This window comes from Diaporthe batatas (genome assembly GCF_019321695.1).
Source record: "Diaporthe batatas strain CRI 302-4 chromosome Unknown Contig00012, whole genome shotgun sequence".
NCBI lineage: Eukaryota > Fungi > Ascomycota > Sordariomycetes > Diaporthales > Diaporthaceae > Diaporthe > Diaporthe batatas.
The window spans coordinates 165,698-188,657 of NW_025408559.1; the positions used below are offsets into that span (position 1 = coordinate 165,698).

Consider the following 22,960-nt stretch of genomic DNA (forward strand, 5'->3'; position numbering starts at 1 on the left):
TTCAAGTTACTTGCATTAGACTATTTGGCTCCGCTGGTGGGCGGTGTGCTGGGTGGTATCTTCCAGGCTTATCTAATCTTGAGATGTGGGGATTCTGGGGGGGCGTCAGCGACATCTGGACTGTCGTCATTCAGGCTGCCTGCCGCTGCCCGTAATACTTAACAACTTCAACCTCCGATAGCTTTGAACCAAAAGCTTCCCCCACGTCTTTGAGCAAGCACCAACTCCTTCGCCTCTGAGCCTTCCCACTCCGTCTCCTACCAGTCAGATACCGCCCTCCACATCTGCCATTCCCTTTTTCTCAGGTCCAGCGCCAATAACAAAGGCTCTCTCTTCCGACACGAAGCACCCGGACATGGTAAGTAGCTGTCCCTTGTACGGATCGACACCGAGCATGTCCTCAGTTTGCCTCTCTGCCAGGCCCCTCATGGGCACCAGCTCGTGGCTCTGCGGACACAGGTCTTCGATGCTGACACTTTGCCCTTTAAACTTACAGTTTGCACCTGGATACGGCGGTATGGATCCGGCCAACCCGCAAGACTTCCTCAACATGGCGCGGTCGATGCGCCGGCCTGTCACTCAACGATTCGACGAGTACTATCGCTGCTACCCCATGGTGATGCATCCCGGCCCCGAGCGTACCGAGCTGAACTATGGCTCCAAAATCCTGCTGCCGCCGTCAGCACTCGACAAGGTGTCCAAGCTCCACGTGCAGTGGCCGTTGCTCATGGAACTCACCAACGGGGAGAAGGAGAGGCACTCTCATGCCGGTGTGCTGGAGTTCGTCGCCGAGGAGGGTAGGGCGTACCTCCCGCAGTGGATGATGCAAACGCTGCTACTGGACGTCGGCGACATGATTCAGATCAAAACAACGTCCCTAGAGCTCGCCAGGCTGGTCAAGCTCCAGCCGCAGTCCGTCAACTTCCTCGACATCAGCGATCCCAAGGCTGTGCTCGAGCGTGCCTTCCGGAACTTCGCTGCCGTCACCAAGGGCGATGTCTTCAACTTCGAGTACAACGATACGGTCTACGACGTGGCAGTCCTGGATGTGAAACCCGAGACGGAGAAGATGGGAGTCTGTATGATCGAAACGGACGTCTCGGTCGAGTTTGCCCCTCCAGTGGGATATGTGGAGCCAACAAAGCCCTCAGGGAGCGGCACCAGCACGCCGAGGAGCACCCGTGGCCTGCCGGCTGGAGGATTGCTGCATAATCAGGGCACCATGGCTCAGGCCATCAATTACGACGCTATCGCACCCTCTTCCGTCGCGGCGCAGGTGACCAATTTCCACGGCGAGGGCAACCGTATTGGTGCTAAGAAGGGTGGAAAGGCCCCCACACCAAAGCCAGCCACACCTGTCCAGGGCATTCCAACAGACAAGGAGTCTGGCACACCCCGAAGACGCACAAATGGGCCACTGCCGCTTCGCTTGCCCCCGAATAAGTTGTTTCTTGGATATGAGGTCACGCCGTACAAGTCCAAGGAGCAGAAGGAGAGAGAGAACGAGGGTGCACAGAAGCCTCACTTCGCAGGCCAGGGGCAGACGCTGAGAGGAGGCGTCAAGAAGAAGGTTGAGGCGGAGGACAAGCCACCTGTCGTGAAAAAACCCGAGGTCGGTCGTCGACTAGATGGCAAGGGTGTCTCTTAGATGTGTTCTTTGCTCTTGTGTTTCTGGGGCTTGTGGACAGCCAGGCGTTCCGGTTGCAGGGTACGGGACGGGAATTACGGGTCCCAACATTATGGCAGACAGGACAGGACAAGTTCGTGAATGCTGTGGCTTTTTTGTACTCTCTCGCAGCTGCACTATTGAGACGATGGCCTCATGTGAAATGACGACAAAAGCAATCGCCCAAGGGGATACCTCCTAGTGAACAATTTCCTGGAGGGAAATTTCTTGTAAATCAAACTTAACTAAGTTGACCTCTAGAAAACACCAAAAAGGCAACCACGAGGACCATCTTTTCAAATCGCTCTCCCACCTTACATTGAAAATTCTTATGCTATAACCTCATGCATTTATTCCCCGGCAGGACATCTCCCCTAGAGTAGCATAGGGTATCTTCCTTTATCAGTTCTATGATCGTTATAGCTGGGTTTTGTGGGCTGCATAGACTCTGTAGCTCTTCAGTCTGTGCATATAGAAAGAAGCGTGGGCCGGCCTGAAACACAACGTCATGCCTCTCTGTTGCCTGATATTCACAGACAGGCACATCAGGAGGTGGAGGATGGAGACAAGGGCATTTATCTGGTGAAGCGGAGCAATATCCAGCCCGGTGGGCAGTGAGAAAGGAAGACGGAGCAAAGAGCTGTCACCGAAAGAACGTTTGAAACCAATGTTTGAGATCTACACCAAGCAAATGGCCTTTGCTTGGTGCTAGAAATCGCCGTCCCATTTTCCCAGCAATTTACTCTGGCTGCATGGTCTAGGAATCGTGTTCTGACAAGCAAGGAAGAAGAAATCTGTACGCACAGGCCTGTCATAAAAGCATTCCCACACAACAGCAGTAGAAGTAATACATTCTATCAAATTCCGAAACCTCAAAACAAAACCTGGACGTGGGACTATCCAGAGCACAAGTTCACCGTACAAAATGGACAACTCGACTCAACCTCTAACCAAACAACAGACTGGAAATGAAGGGCCAATGATGAATTTGGTGAAGCATCCTCACGGTATTTATCGATTCATTCCTTATGGGAATGCAGGCTGGACGAGAAAACAGGCCGTTTACTCAGTGGAAGCGGTTGTCCCACTCCTCATGCTTCACAAGAGCTTGAGGTTGATCCGGTGCCATCATGGCACTGGGGGCAATACCAAAACCCTCCGGATGAGTAATGTGCTGGTGATCACAGAAGGCAGAAGCAGGGGCATTGTAGGTGTCCATCTCGTACGTCGGCATTGCGAAGGGCGAGTATGACGGGCTTGGCTGCCAGGACGCCGATTCGTGGCCACAGTGAGCAGCTGCCCCAGTGTAATCGTACTGGGCTTGTTCGTGGCGGAGCACGTCGCTCGCAGGGCTGGTGGCGTATCCATGGGATATGGCGAAGAGGTCGCTATCGCTACAAGGCGTCAGGAGCCGATTATGGAACTGGATCTGGGTGTCGGGAAGGGGGTTGTGCGGCACGTCGGGTTCAGCGACGCAAGCCTCGGAGGGTGTCTGTTGGAGTTCTCTTTTGACCCGGTTTTCGTCCTTGATCTTGGGTGGCGGCGCCTTGGGCGCCTGGGGCTCGTCCTCTTGGCTGCGTGGTCGTGCGTTCGGGTCATCCTTGATGGGCTGTTCGTTCTCCTTCTTCGCCTTGGTTTCCTTCTTGGACTTGGTGATCTTGGACTTGCCCGCGCCGGCCCGGTTCCTCCGTTGGGGTTCGATATTCAACAACGAATTGCGAAATCGAGAGTACCTCATGCGAGCAGCATGACCGTTTGTGATCTCCTGGGCCAGTATCGGGTTATGGGCAACGGCATTCCAGTCAATCTAACAGGTCAGCGGCGTGCGCCTTGGAGGTCCAGCCCAAGTCTCCGAGGTGCCCTTACATCTTTGAGGTTCTTCTGCTGCAGTATGGCGAAGAGGAATCGAGCCATGACATTATCATTGTTGGAGGACATGATGACAATGCCAACGGCAAGTTCTGGAACAGGTCCGTTGGAGGGCCAAGTAAAGGAGGACGAGAGGGCTTGCCCACAGGAGAGGAGAGGGGGCGGCTGTTCCAATTTGAGCTTCACAGCGTACTGTTAGCCCTGCTGGGATGGCTACCTGCCCGGAATCTCGCACAGTTTGAATAGTGCAAAAGGTTCAAGCTGGATGTAGGGCGTGGGGTGAGTCACTTGGTGGGTGTGTGAAGATCAGTGAGGCAAGGCTTAGTTAGAGTGTGATTTTATAAGTCTGGGCTACCAGACGAGGCCAACATGTACCATTTAGGAATGGGTTGATGGTGTGCCTGGGCGGTATGAGTTGAGGTCAAATGGCTGCTCAGGGCTATCGACCCCTGATAGCCGGGACACCTAGGCTAGATGCAACGGGCAGTGAGCCGGGCTGAGCACATGGGCTCGCGGCAACAATGTGCTGATGATCAGCCAAGGAGATGCTCTAAAAGGACTTGGCCATGGCCAAAGGGAACAAGTCTGCATGAAGAATTGTTTGCTCTTGTTCGGGCAGAAGGTCTGATAAAGCCAGGAGGCAAAGGAGCCACGAGGGGCTCTGAGCCCATCTTGCTTGGGAGGGGCGTCTTGCTTTTTGTCTGGGCCTTGTCTCCATCCGCAAATCCATTCCGTGAGAATGATGCCTGTGGTTGCCTGGTCAGCTAAGGCAAAGCCAACAAATCAAGGCTCCAGTACGAGGGTGGTGTGGGTAAAACGTGATCTCGCGGAACACTCGCGTAAAGTGGTATCTTGAACAGGTTGCATCGTGCGTCTGACATTCCGGCCTGACCCCTGACCCTACTCCGTACCCTTGCACAAGACACTGGCCGCCGATAAAGTGTCCCTGGGCGCCAAATGGTACGTACTCAAAACACACATCGGGGATTTAGAAGGGACCCCTTCGAGGGCTCCGACGGCTACCTGCGTGCGTTCAAGGCAGCCCCCGGCGTCGTCGAGGCTGGACCGACGAGAACGCGTGCCAGAGAGAGCACGGGCTGAGGGAGGCGACGCAGGCTGGCAGGCAGGGCTGGTGCGATAGGATCGGCGCAACAGTGAGTCATAGCCATTGCAAACACGCCGAGACAGGGTCGTTTGTCGGTTCAGGGATCTTAATTGGAACTCGATGCAATGCGCGTCGAGAGCCGTCACTTCCCCGGTGCACCACACACCATGCCAGACCCGGTCAGGAACGGCCGGGTCAAACCGCGTCGGAGGACTGCAGGATTTACTTTTCTGTGCCTCGATCGGGCGAGAGGGCCGACTCTTTATGAAAAAAAAAAAAACCAAAATCAAAAAAATCCTGTTATCTTTCACTTCTTGCTGCAATGGCGAATGGTTGGCTGCCGGGCTGCGGAAGGGCTGGGGTGGCAAGGACTCTAATGCTTGCCAATTGCCGGCCTTTTGGTGACCAAATTCAAGGTAGGTGGCGTTGGGACGGCGGCGGCGGATGCGGATGAGGGCGGGGAGGTTGCAGAGTTGTGCAAGTGGGAGATGAGCACGGCAGGGCTGCTGCTTGTCATAGGACAGGCGATTCGTGGATGACTCTGCTCTGACAGGGAGACGCAAGACACTGGAGCCTGTGTCTGGGAACTTTGTCTGGGGCTTGCGCCGGGGCTGACGCCTCCATTGGCCCGAGACGTGTGCCGAATACGCGTCCGACCTGCAAGGTTGGAAAGCGGGGCTTGGCTGCCAGGACAGTGCGGGTCGCCCAACGCGACATGGCTCGCGAGTCCACGTGATGCCAGCCTGGACGGAGAGCCCGTGCTGCCAGGCCTGCCAGGCCTGCCAGGCTGCCTAGACAGACGGCTGGGGGTGCATGTGGCTGGGGGCCGTGCTCTCTTGCCCCCCCCCACCTTCCCCAGCTCCCCTCCCTTGTGACTGGCTGGCGGCTCCCCTCGCATTTCTGACCAAGCTCCTCCCTCCCGCTCGCAAAGCGCCCCAGATAGCCAGCTATCAACAAGTCGTTTCTTCCCTCCCTCTGCCAAAGCCCTCCAGGTACCGGTCTAACAATTATTACCCATCTCGATCCGGTCAATCAGATCCATCAGATCCGTTCGTAAACCATCCATCGCGTCAAACCCGTACACGCCTTTTGAGGCTATTCGCACTTGGGCCCACGCCTGTTTCCTAAACTCCGCGAGGATGAACAGCAAAAACTGGGGCGACAGTCAGTACCTTTTTCTGCCTGCTCAGTCCCGTCATTCCCTGTGTTTCTTCCCTCTGTTCCTCTTCCAGCCGTTGTCACCAGCCGGCAACTGGACGCCCCTGTAGCTTAGTCCATGTTGCTATCGTCGGCATGATGAACATGAATCCCGCCACTCCTGCCGTCGCTGTCGCCGTCGCCGTCGCTGTCGCCGTCGCCGTCGCTGTCGCCGTCGCCGTCGCTGTCGCTGCCGCTGCCACCAGCACTGTCTGGCGTTGCGCTGATATTGTGTCCCTCCAGAAGCCGACAAGGATCTGTTCTTCACCATACTGTCTGTTAAGAACATCGGTGTTATAAGCGGCTCAGAATGGACCACCATCGGGAACCACATGCGGTCTCTCGGGTATGGTTTCACCAATGAGGGATGCCGGTAAGCTCGATTCCACAGCCATCCAGCCCCGCCATGCTATGCCTTCTCTTGTCCCATCCACACTTACCCTAAACCTCCCCGTCCTCACTCGCTCAGACGTCTCCAACTCCAGACAGCGTTCATGCAACAGCCCTTGTCACCTCAGCCCCAGAGCCGACATTTCGTCCCTGCGGTCCTCCATTTGCTCTCGAGAATAGGGCTGACACCCGTACTAGCCAACACTTCCAAGGTCTCCGCCGAGCACAGCAAAAGGCTGAGGCGAACGGCGCGTTGGGTGACAACCCCCGGAAGATTGACCCTACTCTGAATCCCATCACTCGGCGCCCGGGTCCGGGACGGGGTAGGCCCAGGAAGTCTGTTGGCGCTGCCACTGCAGATGGTCAAGGGGCTGATAGTGCCAGCCCCTCGCCATCGCAGACCCAGATCCAGCACCAGCAGCAACAACAACAACAACCGCCACAGGCACAAGCACTGGATCTAGAACAGTCTATGCAACCACAGCCGCCTATGGATCCCGGCGTTGGCCCTGCACCAACCCCCATGATGGATGCCGCCCCGACACAAGCCCAGGCCCCGATGCCCCCTCCGCAGCAGCCGGCCCAGCCGCCACAGCCCATGGTCTTGCAGCCAGAGGGCGTCGTCTCCTTCGAGGGTGCAGGTGAGGAGCCTGATGAGCATGCTGCAAAGCGTCCCAAGCTCGAAGAGAACCACGACCCTGCGCTCAATGATGAAGCCATCCTGAGCGCCTTGGCGGCTCACACCAGCCCAGGCGTTGATCACTATAACCCAGAGTAAGCGCACCCCTGGCCCCTTGCACCCCCAGTCCCAGTCCCACGCCCAGCCCCCCTCCCGAAATCGTTGCTGACAGTATGGAAGTTTCTACGGAGAGGCTTGATGGCGATAACAAGGACGCAAGCAGAGGCCTATCCAGTCTTAGCCACACCCGATCTGGGCTACCCAGCGTTGAGCTTACTGGCGTTGCTTCGGTGTTACGGTGGTGTGTTAGTTTCTGCTTATTTTGGTGTTTGATATTTCTTTGTTGCTTGAAATGTGCTACGATTCGGCTGTAGCCAGTGCCACCAAGGTTTATGGGTCCGGGCTGGCTTGGGGATCCATTACCATGGGGGGAAGAGACTGTCCCGGGTCCTAGGGGAAGACTCGAATGAAGCAGGCGCAATCCACTTCTAAGGCACATAATCTTATTTGTCCTCTCCTCGCCTCCGAGCGACTCTTGAAATCTGCTAAGGCCATTTCGGAATGCCATCACTTTGTGCTGCTATGAGCTGGTGCTTTTGTACTGCGTACTTGGTCGCTCCTCGTTGTGACCGGGCTACCAATGACCAACGGCCAGCTTCTAGTCATCTGGAGCCAATGAGTTCTGGCCGGGCAACAGTGATTCATCTTCTAGGGTCCGCCCGCTGGCCATTTCAAGGCAGCTCGAGATCCCAGTTACGCTCTGACTGCCCCAGGCTTTCCATACCTGGTACCAATCGCCAGGCTCACGACATCTTGCTGCCGTGCGCACTCAACCGCAAAAGAAGGATCATTTCTGTTTTCTCGAGCTTACCCCTGCCTGGGACAATACAGCCCTCACCATGGCTGGAGCCTCCTCTCAGGCGGCTGCTGTCGCCGCTGTCAGTGGCAGTCCTAGCAGCCCAAAGAGCACGAACACGAAATGGAACGAGGAGGCTCACCGTGCCCTCATTGGTACCCTCTTAGATGTGATGGATTCCTCTGACAAAAAGTGGCGGGCTCACCTAGATCTCATGGTTGAGAATATGGAAGGACGGGGCCAGCAGTTCTCTAGGGAGGGCATCCGGTAATTTGCACCTATTTCATTTATCTCATCGCTCCCAAGCAAAGCACCAACCCTGTCACCCCTCCCTGCCACCTCGTGCCACCTTCAAAGCAAACCGGCCACCCCCCTCCACCTTGCAGTGTCCATTTCCTTTTCAGCATCTCGAAGGGAGAAAAGGCTCCTCCGAACGACAAGCAACGGCACGCCCCCACAAGCACAACCAGCCTCAGCCTCCTCAAAATGCCTACCGCGTGGGATGCCACCCGTGAGCGAGACCTGCTCGAGGAGATTTACTTCGTGCTGTCGTCCCGCCAGTCGCTGTCCCAAGAGGACAAGGACGCTGTTGTTGAGGGAATGCAGCAGAGAGGCTATGCCAATCTCAAGTGGAACGCGATTCGGTAAGGCATTGTCACTTTTAGAGCAGAAGACCTGTCCAGTGGGCATCGTGTTTACCTACCACTTTCTACATCTCTGCCACACTGCCCTTCCCCCTCCTCACCCCCTCCGTTTTCACCGCCTCAACCTCCTAGCAACGCACCACGACCCAGACCAACAACGCAGACCAACGACGCATACCAACAACGCAAACAACCCAGACCACGTACCACAAAACAAAAATGGGTGTGACTTGGAACGCGGATGCCGATGCCGACCTTTTCAAGGCCGTGCTCGCTTTCTCGCCGCCTTTGACCCAGATGCCAGCCGCAGACCGCGATGGTATCGTCGCGTTCATGCACAGTCGCGGCCACACTGACGCGACTTGGGATGGTATCCGGTAAGCCGCCCTGCCAGTTTTGCCAAGTGGCGATCCTCACAATGCTACTTCCTGCCGCGTCTTTCTCAAGTTCTCTCAACCTCCCCTCATCTGTATCTACACCACAATCACTCATACACTTGGCGGATGTCTCAGTCAGAGACCTGGGATAGTGCCACAATGATTGGTCTCTTGTCCCACTGGTCACCACCGCGTCTATCTCTCAGATGGGAGCCTCAGAAAAGGAGGAAGCTGTTGCCTTAATGTGGGCCTGGGGCCATGTTCTGGGACAATTTTCAGTATGTCTGGTGCAACAACTGAGGCACAGAAAACGACACCCTTGCATGATTGTTTCCTCAGCCGTTTGTCATTCTTAACCTTGATCACTTGACACAAAAACATCAACTTATCTTGATTTCTACTTTTCACCCTCTGCCTCCCCATTTCTCAGTGCTGCCTCACGACATCAAACCTTTGAGAATGGGTCCCAAGAACAACCGTTCTCCCCAGAACTGGGATGAGCCTGCTCTGGTCAAGGACCTGCTCGCTGCGGCCGTCAATCACCTCAACCCGTCGAAGCAGGACATACTGCAGATTGCCACCAAAGCGAAAGTCATGGGGGACTGGCAGTTCACTGAAGGTGCATGCTAGTACGTGGTTCTGAGCCCTCTTCTGCCTGCTGTCTTCTCAGCACCCTCCCACCATCCTACTTCCCAGTCGTCTACCCTCCTACTTCCTGCCCTACCTCCCTTGGACGTCCATCACAGCTCTTCTGGCTTCTTAGCTTTCGCCCCACGACTTGACCCCTGGGCATTTTCCCACTCTCTTATTGTGTTTACCACATTTCCTGGCAACGGTTCTGTTCCAATTTCGACGGCTTCCACAAACATTTTCACCAACATCATGGCCAGCCCTTCCAAGGGACCTCCCTTCAAGTGGGACTCCGCTGCAGAGCGTGATCTCTTCGCCGCTTGCCTGATTGCAGCAGATGAGCCGAAAGGCGCCACCTTAGCCAAGGCTATGGAAATTCTCAAGGAGAACTTTGGAGAGCGGTTCACTCAGAAGGCTGCTTCTCACAGAATGTAACAAACACCACCCTCAGAAGAGCCTGACAACAATGGCGTCTCTAAGCAGGGACCTAACATCACCGTCATTGGAATAGTCGCGTTCATAAACTTGACGCTCCTTCCCTCTGATACGTCTATTAACTTCTTTTATAGTCAGCATCTACAGAAGCTCAAGCGGAAGGAGGGGGCCACAACCCCCAAGAAGACCGCTACGCCAGGCAAGAAGCGCGGAAAGGCCACAGCCGAGGATGAAGACGAGACTCCAAAGAAGAAGCAGCGCAAGACAGCCACCAGCGAGCCTTCCGAGCAGGATGACGAGGAGGATTTTGATATGCAGGTCAAATCCGAGCATGAGTAGGTCTTCCTCCCCTGACATTTGCGGCTGCCTCAGCTCACAGGTATCCAACAGCAAGGAGCAGGGCGACATCTAAGACCAGCAATTCCGTGTTCTACAGAACTCAACACCGACAACATCTCGACAACATCATCATAGCCACGTCTGACAAACGTAGCTGAGCCAGGGATGGAGCAGCCTAGCGGTCAGAGTCCTGGAAAGTACGGTTGGAGGAAGAGCCGAGGGGGTCGTCTTCTGCATGAGTGAAAGAAAGCAAGAACGGAATGGTCACAAACAGAGAAGCACAATAGGCTTCAGTCGCCCCTGTCATCGAAACTCGTTGCAGGGCTTTGTAACATTAGACCTGGACATTCCAAATACATCAAAACTCGGCCAATGATGCTTTCGCCCCTGAATCTGTGCTGAACGATACTCCTGCTTGTGATTCCACGACAAATTTCATGAGTAACGAGTTGATATCACGAGAAAAAGGGTGGATTTGTTCTACATACATGATTTAGCTGCATGAAGTCCCTGGGTATAGTAGTGAACGAAGGTGCTGTCCTAAGAGGTTGTCTCATGAGAAGTCGCTTCGTAGCAAGCTTCCCGGCAGGAGATTTTCCTGTGGGAGATAACCATATGAGAAGCTTTTCTAAGGGAGTTAGGAAATAGACACTGTGTGTCTGTGAAGCAGAGCTCGTCCTTTCGAATCGTGCACTCCACATCGCCGCTTGAAAATTGATTATCGGACGAAGGTCCTAGACAAGGATTATTCAAAGTACACCTTGCTTGGAAATCCCACTACCTAGGTACATACATCTTCAGAGCCGTCTACAGCAGCTGGCCCATCCAACTGCCCAGGTGTTGCCGTATTTCACTCCTGCCACTCTTCATTCTACACCAGAAGCATTTCAAAACATCAACTGGACTGAACTGGTAACTTCCGAACAAACTTGTTCCATCTTCAGAGCGCTTTCTCGACCAGCAGGCCCGCCGTCAAGTACATCTGTGTAAGTTTACATGTCGCGAGCAGGATTAGTACTGTTTAGTCATTTACGTTCATGAACAAATTAAGCGTCAAGACTATTCCAGTACTTGAAGAGATCACGGAGTCTGACCAGCAGTAGTGAGCTCGCTCACCATCATCACCATGTCTGGCACGACCGATCCCACCGAGACCTCCAAGAAGGGCCAGTTGAACGACAAGCAGACCAAGCTCCTTGCCGCCATGGCCCAAAATACCATCGGAAAGGTGGAGTACAATGTCAGTCTAACAGAACCGCTCTACATTCCTTTACTTCTTGTCCTAATGTTTGATTGGGCACCTTCACAGTGGGAGAAAATTGCCATGGACTCCGGCTACAAAAACGTCGCCAGCGCGAAGAGCACCTACTCTCGACTCTGCTCTCAGCTCAACGGCGGCGGCGGCAGCAAGACCTCCGGTGAAAAGGGCGACGGCCCTGTCGGTGGCGGCCCCAAGACGCCAACCAAGATCAACAAGCGGTCTGGAAAGGTGGGCAGCTCCTCGACCAAGAAGCCCCGTGCCAAGAAGGCTGCGGCTGCTACCTCTCTTGCGATCAATTCTGGAAACGATGATGAGGAGAATGGAGACCAAATCAAGCTCAAGATGGAGCCCGAGGACCAGGATGAGGATGAGGTCGATACCCTGATGAGCGGTGCGCTCTAGCTCAGCCAAATCCATGGCCTATTACCTGGGCGGATGGTAGTGCAGAAGACTTTGGGCATTTGAGTGCTTTACTTGGCGGAAACATTTGAATTGAACGAGGGAAATGGCCCGCACTTCGTACGTTGATCCAGCTAGCTTCCAGAACCAACAGAACACTTGGCCCGATTTCGGAGACGCCACCATGGGTTGAGATTGGTTCTTTCCATCATGCAAAAAGTGCTCTGACAGCCTGAAGACCTCAATCTTTCCATAAAGTTCCTCAGCACTCTGGGCTAGCTTCAGCTCGTCAGTGGAAGCATAGGCATCGGGCACTTCAGAGTTGAAATTGGACAAGTGCCTTGGATAAGCCAAATTGCAACTGACCCGGTTGGCACGCGACACCTGGCCCTTTTCGCCTAACCGGGGAGACCACTGTGATGAGAAAACCAAAAAAAAAAAAAAAAAAAAACCCAAGAGGTAAAGGTTCAAGGAACAACAAGTTCTGCTCGTATACCTGCTGCGTAGAATGACGTGTAGCTCCCACATTGTAGCCTCTGAAGGATAAAATACGGTATTGTAGTACCTGAATAGACGGTAGATAAGTCGTCAAGGGCTCTGCTGTGATGTGTTGTAATCTCGAAAGTGTGGTTGTATTACGGCAGTGGGGGCCCATGGATGTGGTTGAAGGGGAGAGTCAGGGCATTGGGGGTCATTATGTTGGCTTATTTCATCAGCATTCAATGTTCCTTTGGGATGGACCTTTCTGAGTTGCCTTTGTCCCCGAGACAATATTGCAAGGCAACAGGACTTCCACTTTCTGGCTGACTTTTCTCAGACTAATTAATTGTCTGGCTTGAATGAAGAAGAGGACTGTAGCCAGCGTCAGGCTGTCTGCTGTGGGCAGTCGCTAACTGGGTAGTCCCTAACCTGATCAGCCACCAAGAGCCTCAATGAGGGGGAGACAAACGAGACTTATCTACTGTCAATGACAGTAAGAACTTTAGGCAACATCAGACAGCTTCTACTCATATTAAATAAGGATGTTTCTAGGTTGGAGACTTACCAAATTGTGGTCAATAATCTGTCTCAACTGGATCCCCTTGGACAAGTCCCCAGTCCCGGCAAATCTTCAAGTGAGAACAATTGTGCAGTCCTAGCTGCTTGAATCTCTGCCCCCAGGCCCAGACAACCTGAGCAAATTCCACAAAACCGTCCCCCCTTGACCACGCAACTACAGCCCAGTCTCCCTCCTCGATCAGTTTCTTTAGCAACATCTTTAGCAAGCCAAGTTGGGACGTTGACTCGACCGCTCACGAGCCACCGAATCCGCCCTTCAAGCTCAGACACCTGTTGATCAAAAAGTAAGAGGCCTCACCTTCATCATTGTGCCTCAGCTGGCCGTGGCGTTTCGAGCCCCGCCTGTCTCTTTCCTCCTTCCTCCTTTCCCCCAGCACAGTCTTCAGACTACTTGCTGCCCAACGCACAATTTACATGACGCTGCCAGCTTCCGTCCATCTGACGACCAAACAGACCTGTCTCATCCCTTCCGTCCACCCTGAAGTCCTCCGCCATGGCACCGATCGATACCGAGTCGCAGTTCAAGTTTCTCATCGCTTGCATCAAGCACACAAATGCTGGCAAGGTAAGCCATTCACAGCAGGAGAGCCCGTTCCAGACTCCGTTCATCGCCATCGCTAAGCAGCATGTCTGACAGGTTGATTTTGGCAAAGTCGCCGAGGAGCTTGCCATAGTCTCCAAGGCCGCCGCGTAAGTGCTGGACTCCACCTTATTGCTACACGCGGCCTTGCTCACTAACGGACAAACAGTGCCAAGCGGTACGAGCGTCTGATGAAGGCCCATGGCATCGAAAAGTCCAGTGGAGGCGGTGCCAACTCTGCCGGTGCTTCTGGTGGCAGTGGCCCGACTACCCCCAAGACACCCGCGCCTGCTGGCAAGACCGCTAGCAACCGCACCACTCCAGCGAGCAGGAAGCGCAAGATGGCTGCCCGATCTGACGATGTCGACGATGACGACATCAAGCTTGACGTCAAGGAGGAGATCAAGCTGGAGCTGCCCAACGATACTCACGGTTCGTACACCATTGACCCGAATGAACCCCGTCCCCAGGCCCCCTACGGTGCCGGCGACGACTGCAAGAACAGTGATGAATTGTTCATGGTCCCGGCGTCTCGAAGAGAGGACAGCACGGCCCCCGTGGCATCAACGTGCCAGATGATGCTGCCGGCTCCGACCAACGGCTTCTACACTTTCACCGATCCTGCGACCAGCCAGACACCCCTGCCACACAATCAATGTGCCGCATTTGATGTCCCGACCCGATACGAGTGCGGCCATGCTGACTATGCATCACAGACAACGGCGATGCCTCCGCCTGATGGGCGCCAGTGGCTTCACCATCACGACCATGTTTTCTTCTGGAGTGATGCCCACCTGGAACCGCACTTCAACATCAAGCACGATTGAAGTATGGGTCTGAGGCATGGAGGAAGGCTTGGGAGGGGGGTGGAGGACAGACTGCCACTCAGGCGGAGCTTTGGGGAAAGGATTGCGTTGACGATGCCGTTGGGCAGATAGGCAGCTAGGATGTTGAATTCCTTGCGGTGGACACTGGCCCTGAGATCTCGATACGAGTCAACTTGGGGAACGAAACCGCGCGTTGATCTATTTTCGCATCCCCGTGATGTCCGGCACTCGAGCTATGGTGTGAGTTGTGTGATGTGGGCACGAGAGGACCCGAGTCCAGTGTGTGTCGTTGGAGGCCGGGAAAACCTCGGTCCCTCCGCAGAATGCACAACTAGCGGTAGCTTTTTGATGCCATGCTCAGCGCTCTGGTCCTGAGCGTCATGCCTGTCACGGCGTCTACGACAGTCTCACGGCGAGTCAACACGCTTCGATGTGTTAGACTGGGCGTACTCCGTACACAGTAGCTTCCCCATCCCCCGTGCTGTGTTGCTAAGCGATGGGGCAGTCAGAGCCGAGGGAGGTTCTATTGTGGGGCAGAAGGGCGTGGAACCGTTGACTTATACCAGCCATGGCCTAGTGCATAAAGCTCGCCCTGTGCCGACTCTTCTGGTCGCCGGGGCGGCAACTCCAATTTTTTTGAGCTCGAGGTCCGCATCACTATTTGACTTCATCCGCACCTTGGCAACCACCTTCCCCCCTCGTCTCCCAGCTCTTCCGACGATCTGGTAAAGTCTCTTTTGTCCTCTTGTGTTTAGTTCCTTATAGCCCATTCAGATCTTCAGCATGCAGCGCGCATTGACAAGTCGGACGGCCGCCTCGGTCCTGTCCCCCTCGGCAGCCTCCAGATTCCGTTCGAGCGGTGCTCTTACGCAACAGCTGCGCTTTGCCCACAAGGTTTGTTACATTTTCGCCCTTGTGTCGAGACAACACTGGTGGACACGCCAGCATCACGTCGTCCGCGGAGCTGACAAGAGGCAAAATAGGAGCTGAAGTTCGGCGTCGAGGGCCGCGCCGCTCTCCTGGCCGGCGTTGACACCCTCGCCAAAGCAGTTGCTACCACCCTGGGCCCCAAGGGTCGCAACGTCCTGATCGAGTCCAGCTATGGCTCGCCCAAGATCACCAAGGGTTTGTGGATGCCTCTTTGTGCGTAAAGACTGCTGGCATGTGCTGACCGTGTCTTGTCCAGACGGCGTGACTGTTGCCCGAGCCATTTCCCTGCAGGACAAGTTCGAAAACCTCGGTGCGAAGCTGCTGCAGGACGTCGCTTCCAAGACCAACGAGGTCGCCGGCGACGGTACGACGACCGCCACCGTGCTTGCTCGAGCCATCTTCTCCGAGACCGTCAAGAACGTTGCTGCTGGCTGCAACCCCATGGACCTGCGCCGCGGTACCCAGGCCGCTGTCGAGGCTGTTGTTGAGTACCTGCAGAAGAACAAGAGGGACATCACCACCAGCGAGGAGATCGCCCAGGTTGCCACAATCAGCGCCAACGGTGACACACACATCGGCAAGCTGATTGCCAACGCCATGGAGAAGGTTGGCAAGGAGGGTGTCATCACTGTCAAGGAGGGCAAGACCATGAGCGACGAGCTCGAGGTTACCGAGGGAATGCGATTCGACCGCGGCTTCATCTCTCCCTACTTCATCACCGACACCAAAGCCCAGAAGGTTGAGTTTGAGAACCCCCTCATCCTCCTGTCCGAGAAGAAGATCTCTGCCGTCCAAGACATTATCCCTGCCCTCGAGATCTCCACCCAGAGCCGCCGACCTCTCGTCATCATCGCCGAGGACATTGAGGGTGAGGCCCTGGCTGTCTGCATCCTCAACAAGCTTCGGGGCCAGCTCCAGGTGGCTGCCGTCAAGGCCCCCGGCTTCGGCGACAACCGGAAGTCCATCCTCGGCGACATTGCCGTGCTCACCAACGGCACCGTCTTCACGGACGAGCTCGACGTGAAGCTCGAGAAGGCCACTGCTGACATGCTCGGATCTACCGGCTCCATCACCATCACCAAGGAGGACACCATCATGCTGAACGGCGAGGGTACCAAGGACGCTATCTCGCAGCGATGTGAGCAGATCCGCGGCGTCGTTTCTGACCCCACCACCTCAGACTACGAGAAGGAGAAGCTCCAGGAGCGTCTTGCCAAGCTTTCTGGCGGTGTTGCCGTCATCAAGGTCGGTGGCTCGTCCGAGGTCGAGGTCGGCGAGAAGAAGGACCGTTTCGTCGACGCCCTGAACGCCACCCGCGCCGCCGTCGAGGAGGGCATTCTGCCCGGTGGTGGCACCGCCCTGCTCAAGGCCTCCAGTCAGGCCCTGGGCAACGTCAAGTCGCAGAACTTTGACCAACAGCTCGGCATCAGCATTGTTAAAAACGCCATCACTCGTCCCGCCCGCACGATTGTCGAGAATGCTGGCCTCGAGGGCTCCGTTGTGGTCGGCAAGCTGACGGACGAGTACGGCAGCGACTTCCACAAGGGCTTCGACAGTTCCAAGGGCGAATACGTCGACATGATCAAGGCCGGTATCCTGGACCCCTTCAAGGTCGTCCGGACCGGTCTTATCGACGCCAGCGGCGTGGCCTCCCTGCTTGGCACAACTGAGGTTGCCATCGTCGAGGCACCCGAGGAGAAGCCCGCCTCTCCAATGGGGGGCATGGGTGGAATGGGCGGCATGGGTGGAATGGGCATGTAGGATGTTGAGAAAGGACAAAGTGAAAAGCTTTTTTGGTTTCAAGCGGTCCGGGCTTGTTTGGGCATTTTTGGGTTCCGGTGTTGCAAGGCGGTCATTGTGTACCATCTCCCCTCTATCTCCTCTCTGTCCATGCTGATACCTTGATACCCTGGGACACAGCTCCTGGGCCTGTACATTATACTGCCTCTTGGGCTGCATCGAGATAGAGCGACAAGGAGAAATTCTTACGTTGCACTAAGTTGCTGTTTCCTGCTGCCTTGACCTGCGTAGAATGCTAGGGCGGTCATGGCAATGGCGATTTAACATCTAACCTACTAAGGAGCATCTCCTAGGGCGCCAATACGGGTAGGTTACCTAGGCAGGTATGTCAGTCCAGGCAGATAGATGCCTGAGCTTTAGGCATCACCATAAGACGGGGCGGACGCGTGTACCGACATGCTATGCGCAAGACTCTTATCTTTTTACACCTCGCAGCGACACAGAATGCCGGTGTGTCGTCTCCCCGGGATGACATCAATTTACTACACCGATAATCAGGCATGCGCTAGACTCACGGAACGACATTGTCTTGTGGAGTCACGGCTGGTAGCATAACCTGTTGAGTGTCATTATCTTGCAGGGTAACTGCGAGTAGGACCGTCAAGCCAGGTGAGTCTGTCTGGATTCTCTCACTTTTGTCAAGAGCAAGACTGTGTAGATGCACAGAGGGAGGAAGTTGACAAACAAGGATTGGGCACGGCGGGCTCTAGCGCAATATGGCTGGCTCCACCGAACAAAACACCCCCACCCGCCCTCCCCACCCCGACCGACCAAATGCTGTCAACTTCCAGGTAACCTTGGAAACTTCTGCCCGCCGATTCCTCGTCCACTTGCTCAGTGCACTCTCCCGCACTTGTTCACCCTTCCATTCTAATACCTCCCTCCATCCTAGCGTTCGTTGAACCTTTGTCCAAGCAAACCCCCTTTTGCCGGTACGCCTCCTCTCCATTCCAACCTCTCTACTTTGCTGCCACTCCCGGAGCTTCATGTCCATCGAGTCACGTCATCCTCTTGACCGTGCCCCTTTGCTGACGACCCCTCACCGTTGACAGCCTACCTATCTGTCAAGCTGTTGACACCCAACACAACCGACCCCAAGCCGATAAACAACACCACCGTCACAAGCCACAATGGTGAGTCCCCATGTCGGTAATATATATGCAAAGCTTGTATTAATCCAATTCTTTGTAGTCGCAATCCGGGTTGGTAACCCTTCCCACCCCCCTGATCCCACTGTTGTCGCTACAGCTGCCCCCTTTCGACCCGCCCGCTGTGCGATGTGCCATGGCACATGGCGAGGCTCGGCCGCCAACCAGAAGGCCAGAGACTAACACATGACATTGGGCAGAGCCACCGTCAACGAGGAGTGCGTCTCCACCTGGAACGACCTCAAGCTCAGCAAGAAGCACAAGTACATCATCTTCAAGCTGTCGGACGACCTTAAGGAGATTGTCGTCGAGCACACTAGCGACAACAAGGACTGGGAGGAGTTCCGCAACAGGCTCGTCAACGCCAAGACCGTCTCCAAGACTGTACGGTTTTAGACATCCCTCTGGAATTCATCTGCTCGCGTGACTAACCACCACCTCCCACAACAGGGTCAAGAGGGCATCGGCCCCCGGTACGCCGTCTACGACTTCGAGTACAGCCTCTCGTCTGGTGAGGGTGACCGGTGCGTGCTATGCACATCCCTCGACTGCAAGCGACCAAGGGACCCACGCTGACGATCTAGCAGAAACAAGCTGACCTTCATCGCCTGGTCTCCCGATGATGCCGGAATCAAGGTAAGCCCAGGAACCAGTCTCTCGCCTTTGAGTATCCTACAGCTAACTTCGCCCGCAGTCCAAGATGGTGTACGCCTCGTCCAAGGACGCTCTGAAGCGCGCTCTGAGCGGCATCGCCGTCGAAATCCAAGCCAACGACGCCGACGACATCGAGCACGACTCTATCCTGGCCAAGGTCAGCAAGGGCATGGCCGGTTAAGGGGGCCTCGGAACTAGCATCACAAGCTTGCGTTGCTTCCATAGAGTCAAGGCTTCTTCGTCTACAATGAAGGACTGCGGAGAGAGATATTACGCATGGGTGGGACAGTTATTCGCGTCTTTGTCCATAATGGAAATCGTGGGGCGATCCTAGGTAGTCGATGTCGGCGCTGCTTTACCATAGCAAATCAACCGGTTGTCCGGGCATCTCCAAATGTCTCGCAACATATCATCAACGATTGTCACCAAGAAAAAGTCTTGGGCGCATTCCTTGACTGTGTGAATAAAAAGTTGCCCAAGGCAGGCCTTTGCTAACGTCTTTACCCTAGTTTAGATGTCGTGGATGTAATCTCGCGTGTTGTGTAAGATTGGTTTAGTTGGCTACCTTTGGTATTCCGTATGGTGGGCTTAAGACCGGGCCCGCTACCGGCCCGACTCCCAACTCGAGAGGAACTTGCCAAACAGCTCCTCGGTGATCTTCTCATCACGTATCCTCTGGGATAAGAACCCCCGCAAATCCGTCCAGAACGCGTCCGTCTGCAGCACGGCCTCTCCACTGGTCCCCTGCGCGGTCGAGGCAGCATGGGCCGTGACGTCGTCCGTCTTGGGAGCTGGTGACACTGCGGCAGCACCGCCGAGCACCATGACGGAGAACTCGACGCTGGTCTCATCCTCTCCCAGCAGGTCCTTGAGCACCTTGCTATCGGCGACGGGCTTCTTCTTGTGCAAGACCTTGATCTTGTCTACAGGTATGGAGGTCTCGGATGACACGGACGCCTTAATGTCGAGGATGGAGGTGTTGAGGGGCTGGGAGCTGAGTCTGATGTCGAGGGGCGGATTGCGCAGCGACTTGATGCGCACGGTTATGCTGCGCTCCTGGCCCGGCGCAAGTGAGACGGCCTTGGACATTGGCTTGGGCATCCGAGGCAGGATGTACTGGAATTCCCATGTCAGCTTCTGCAACGGTCGTGTTGGTATCGCACGGCGTCTTGAACTCGGGGAGACCTACAGGTGGCCTTGCCGGGTAGCTCTTGGGGTCCTCGACATGGTCGGCTGACAGCTTCGGCGGGCGCGAGTCCAGCGCCGCCAGGAAGGATCTTGCGAATGTTACCTCTGTCATCTTTTCCAAGAATAGAAGGGCCGAGTAGAACAAGAAGCAAGGGAAGGCTGTTCGAGGGGAGGTGGAGGGCGCAGCTTGGTTTGTGGTGGCTGATACTGCTTGAGCTGGACCTTTGATCTGAGCCGCCGTCACGTACCTACCCAGGTACCTAGGTACCCAGGCAGGTAGGTACCTAGGTACAGTATGTGGTGTCTTGCCCCACTGCTTGTTTTCGAGGGGCCTTGGCGCCCGGAGCGCTACCTCCATCATCCTGGCCTGTCTTCCTTGCAAGAGCGATAAGATAAGCCCAATTTTTTTGGTCCCTTCCCTTTTCCCAAACCCTTGCTCGCGGTCTAGTAAATATCTGCGGCCCATCCAGCGAGAATTGTGTGGCGTTTCTGTTCTCCCGTCTCATAACTCCCCTCTTTCTTTAAACAAACTTCTCATCCAAAATGGGAACCAGTCGTCGCATGAAGAAGCAGGGCCCTCCCGAGCGCCTGTCCGAAGAGCATTTCGCGAAGTTGAAGCGGAAGAAGGGTCTCCCAGTCGAAACCCCAGAGGAAGCGCCAGCCAAGAAGAGGAGGACGAGCAAGGCAGACTCTGGTCCCAAATCCAACGGGACGAAAAAGGCTGCCCCGTCCGCCAAGGGTCCCTCCAGGCAACAGAACGGCTCCAAGCCCAAGGGCAAGGAGAGCAACAGGCAATCTTCCCGACCAAAGAAGTTGGCCGTTCCCGAACCCGAAGGATACTCGGATATCGAAATCGACGATGAGTTTGGCGACTCGGATCTCGAAGGAAAGGATCTCTCAGACTCGGACGATGATGAGCCTGCGAAGCTGGGAGCCGATTTCTTAGGATCCGATTCCGGTGACTCCGTGTACGACTCCGACAATGACAGGAAGAAGGAGGAGTTTGTCTTCTCTGAAGACGAGGGCGATTCGGATGCCGAGGAGCAGCTGACAGCTGCCAACATCGAGGGTCTGTCGAGGAAGCTCGACAAACAGATGGAAGAGGAAGCTGCCGATGCACAAGCAGAGCTCGAGGAGGCTGCACTGCAGACAAACATCAGCGGTGGCCCGCTCGAGGTGCTCGAGGAAGAGGGCGGAGACGCATCCGCCGCGAAGAACAAGGCTCTACTAGCCCCGGACTTGCAGCTCCTGAGGAACAGGATAACGGAAAACATCCGCGTGCTTGAGGACTTCTCAAAACTAGCCGAGGAGGGACGGTCAAGGGCTGAGTACACGGCGCAGCTCATCAAGGACATCTGCGCCTACTATGGCTACTCAGAATATATGGCCGAAAAGCTCTTCCACCTCTTCAGCCCATCAGAGGCATTCGACTTCTTCGAGGCCAACGAGAGCGCCCGGCCGATGGTCATCAGGACCAATACTCTGCGGACAAACCGCAGGGACCTGGCGAGCGCTCTCATCAACCGTGGTGTCACTCTCGAGCCCGTCGGGAAATGGTCAAAGGTAGGCCTGCAAATTTTCGAGAGCAACGTGCCCCTCGGAGCAACCCCGGAGTATCTCGCGGGCCACTACATCATCCAAGCAGCGTCCTCTTTCCTCCCCGTCATGGCCCTGGCCCCCCAAGAGAACGAACGCGTGCTCGACATGTCCGCCGCGCCTGGTGGTAAAACGACACATATGGCGGCTCTCATGCGCAACACAGGATGCATCTTCGCCAACGATATGAGCAAGTCTCGTGCCAAGGGCCTGATAGGAAACATACACCGTCTGGGCTGCAGAAATGTGGTGGTCTGCAACTATGACGCCAGGGAGTTCCCCAAGCCCATCGGCGGCTTTGACCGCGTGCTGCTTGACGCGCCATGCACCGGCACGGGTGTCATTGCCAAGGATGCCAGCGTCAAGACCAACAAGACGGAGAAGGATTTCATGGCCATCCCGCACACGCAGAAGCAGCTGCTGCTTGCTGCCATCGACTCGGTGAATCACCACAGCAAGACAGGTGGCTACATTGTCTATTCTACATGGTCAGTCGCCAATGGCACTTCAATATGTACGGCTGCTTCCAGGATCCCTCAGGCTAACTTGAACACCACCGCAGTTCCGTTTCAGTAGAAGAGAACGAGCAGGTGGTCGCCTACGCCCTGGCCAAGCGGTCCAACGTCAAGCTCGTCGACACCAACCTGCCATTCGGGAACGAAGGGTTTGTTTCCTACCGCGGCAAGACGTTCCACCCCTCACTAAAGCTTACTCGACGTTACTATCCCCACACGTACAACGTGGATGGTTTCTTTGTCGCAAAGTTCAAGAAGATCGGACCAACCCCTGCCAATGCCGTGCTCGCAGACCGCAGCGGCACCGCCAAGGAGAGGGCCAACGGCGGCAAGCAGCAGCAACAGGAGGACGAGGAGGACGAGGAGGTCGTTGACAAGACGCCCATAGGTCACGAAGAGGGCGCAGTGGACGATGATTTCGGTGGCTTCGACGAAGACGAGGATGACAAAATCATGCAGCGCGGAAAGAGGAATGCCATGAGAAGGCGCGGTCTTGACCCGAAGGCGCTCAACAAGAGCAAGAACAAGGAGAAAAAAGAAACAGGTGTGACTACACATGGCGACGCCGACACTGCTTCTGCTGCTCCCTCCCCAGACAAGACCAGGGCCAAGTCAAAATCCAAAAAGACGTCTAAATAGGGGCAGGATAGCCTAGATTTCTTCGGTTTTGACCGGTAGCCGTAATATTAGGATTAAGCCAAGAATTCGACGATGAATGGCTTAGCTCGTCATCATCTAGTACAGGAGAAATGTGGAGAAGGGAGAAGCCGAGCAAGACTATTTCGGTCATGGTTATCATGGATGTCGTGGTTTTGT

At 55.3% G+C, this 22,960-nt stretch overlaps 10 protein-coding genes across 10 annotated transcripts; 8 read left to right on the forward strand and 2 right to left on the reverse strand.

Moving 5' to 3' along the window:
* The first annotated feature begins 160 nt into the window (after positions 1–160).
* On the forward strand, positions 161–2,011 carry KVR01_010044 (uncharacterized protein). The gene is made up of 2 exons (XM_044783435.1): positions 161–358; positions 497–2,011. Exons 1-2 carry the CDS (start codon positions 356–358, stop codon positions 1,646–1,648), a joined length of 1,155 nt encoding a protein of 384 aa, XP_044641292.1. The 5' UTR covers positions 161–355; the 3' UTR covers positions 1,649–2,011.
* A 148-nt stretch (positions 2,012–2,159) lies between these two features.
* KVR01_010082 (uncharacterized protein) lies at positions 2,160–4,307 on the reverse strand. The gene is made up of 2 exons (XM_044784747.1): positions 3,533–4,307; positions 2,160–3,473 (listed from the first exon to the last, which is right to left on the reverse strand). The coding sequence occupies exons 1-2, from the start codon at positions 3,602–3,604 to the stop codon at positions 2,733–2,735; spliced, it is 813 nt and encodes a 270-aa protein (XP_044641330.1). The 5' UTR covers positions 3,605–4,307; the 3' UTR covers positions 2,160–2,732.
* A 1,254-nt stretch (positions 4,308–5,561) lies between these two features.
* Positions 5,562–7,680, forward strand: KVR01_009791 (uncharacterized protein). Its single transcript, XM_044792846.1, has 4 exons — positions 5,562–5,804; positions 6,081–6,210; positions 6,426–7,001; positions 7,087–7,680. The coding sequence occupies exons 1-4, from the start codon at positions 5,780–5,782 to the stop codon at positions 7,103–7,105; spliced, it is 750 nt and encodes a 249-aa protein (XP_044641039.1). The 5' UTR covers positions 5,562–5,779; the 3' UTR covers positions 7,106–7,680.
* Positions 7,681–7,805: 125 nt separating this feature from the next.
* Positions 7,806–8,410, forward strand: KVR01_010056 (uncharacterized protein; the record flags this gene model as incomplete). Its single annotated transcript, XM_044781502.1, has 2 exons — positions 7,806–8,029; positions 8,149–8,410. The coding sequence occupies 2 exons, from the start codon at positions 7,806–7,808 to the stop codon at positions 8,408–8,410; spliced, it is 486 nt and encodes a 161-aa protein (XP_044641304.1).
* A 215-nt stretch (positions 8,411–8,625) lies between these two features.
* On the forward strand, positions 8,626–10,260 carry KVR01_009827 (uncharacterized protein; the record flags this gene model as incomplete). Its single annotated transcript, XM_044784790.1, has 5 exons — positions 8,626–8,783; positions 9,242–9,412; positions 9,674–9,844; positions 9,983–10,183; positions 10,239–10,260. 5 exons carry the CDS (start codon positions 8,626–8,628, stop codon positions 10,258–10,260), a joined length of 723 nt encoding a protein of 240 aa, XP_044641075.1.
* A 1,053-nt stretch (positions 10,261–11,313) lies between these two features.
* Positions 11,314–11,850, forward strand: KVR01_010120 (uncharacterized protein; the record flags this gene model as incomplete). Its single annotated transcript, XM_044789997.1, has 2 exons — positions 11,314–11,427; positions 11,497–11,850. The coding sequence occupies 2 exons, from the start codon at positions 11,314–11,316 to the stop codon at positions 11,848–11,850; spliced, it is 468 nt and encodes a 155-aa protein (XP_044641368.1).
* A 1,549-nt stretch (positions 11,851–13,399) lies between these two features.
* KVR01_010065 (uncharacterized protein) lies at positions 13,400–14,313 on the forward strand (the record flags this gene model as incomplete). Its single annotated transcript, XM_044786663.1, has 3 exons — positions 13,400–13,471; positions 13,544–13,596; positions 13,656–14,313. The coding sequence occupies 3 exons, from the start codon at positions 13,400–13,402 to the stop codon at positions 14,311–14,313; spliced, it is 783 nt and encodes a 260-aa protein (XP_044641313.1).
* A 505-nt stretch (positions 14,314–14,818) lies between these two features.
* Positions 14,819–17,242, forward strand: KVR01_010053 (chaperone ATPase HSP60). Its single transcript, XM_044789695.1, has 3 exons — positions 14,819–15,207; positions 15,297–15,438; positions 15,500–17,242. Exons 1-3 carry the CDS (start codon positions 15,097–15,099, stop codon positions 17,002–17,004), a joined length of 1,758 nt encoding a protein of 585 aa, XP_044641301.1. The 5' UTR covers positions 14,819–15,096; the 3' UTR covers positions 17,005–17,242.
* A 2,206-nt stretch (positions 17,243–19,448) lies between these two features.
* Positions 19,449–20,145, reverse strand: KVR01_010064 (uncharacterized protein; the record flags this gene model as incomplete). The annotated part of the gene is made up of 2 exons (XM_044791284.1): positions 19,449–19,961; positions 20,035–20,145. 2 exons carry the CDS (start codon positions 20,143–20,145, stop codon positions 19,449–19,451), a joined length of 624 nt encoding a protein of 207 aa, XP_044641312.1.
* A 431-nt stretch (positions 20,146–20,576) lies between these two features.
* KVR01_009820 (rRNA (cytosine-C5-)-methyltransferase NOP2) lies at positions 20,577–22,783 on the forward strand (the record flags this gene model as incomplete). The annotated part of the gene is made up of 2 exons (XM_044794047.1): positions 20,577–22,117; positions 22,192–22,783. The coding sequence occupies 2 exons, from the start codon at positions 20,577–20,579 to the stop codon at positions 22,781–22,783; spliced, it is 2,133 nt and encodes a 710-aa protein (XP_044641068.1).
* Positions 22,784–22,960: the final 177 nt, after the last annotated feature.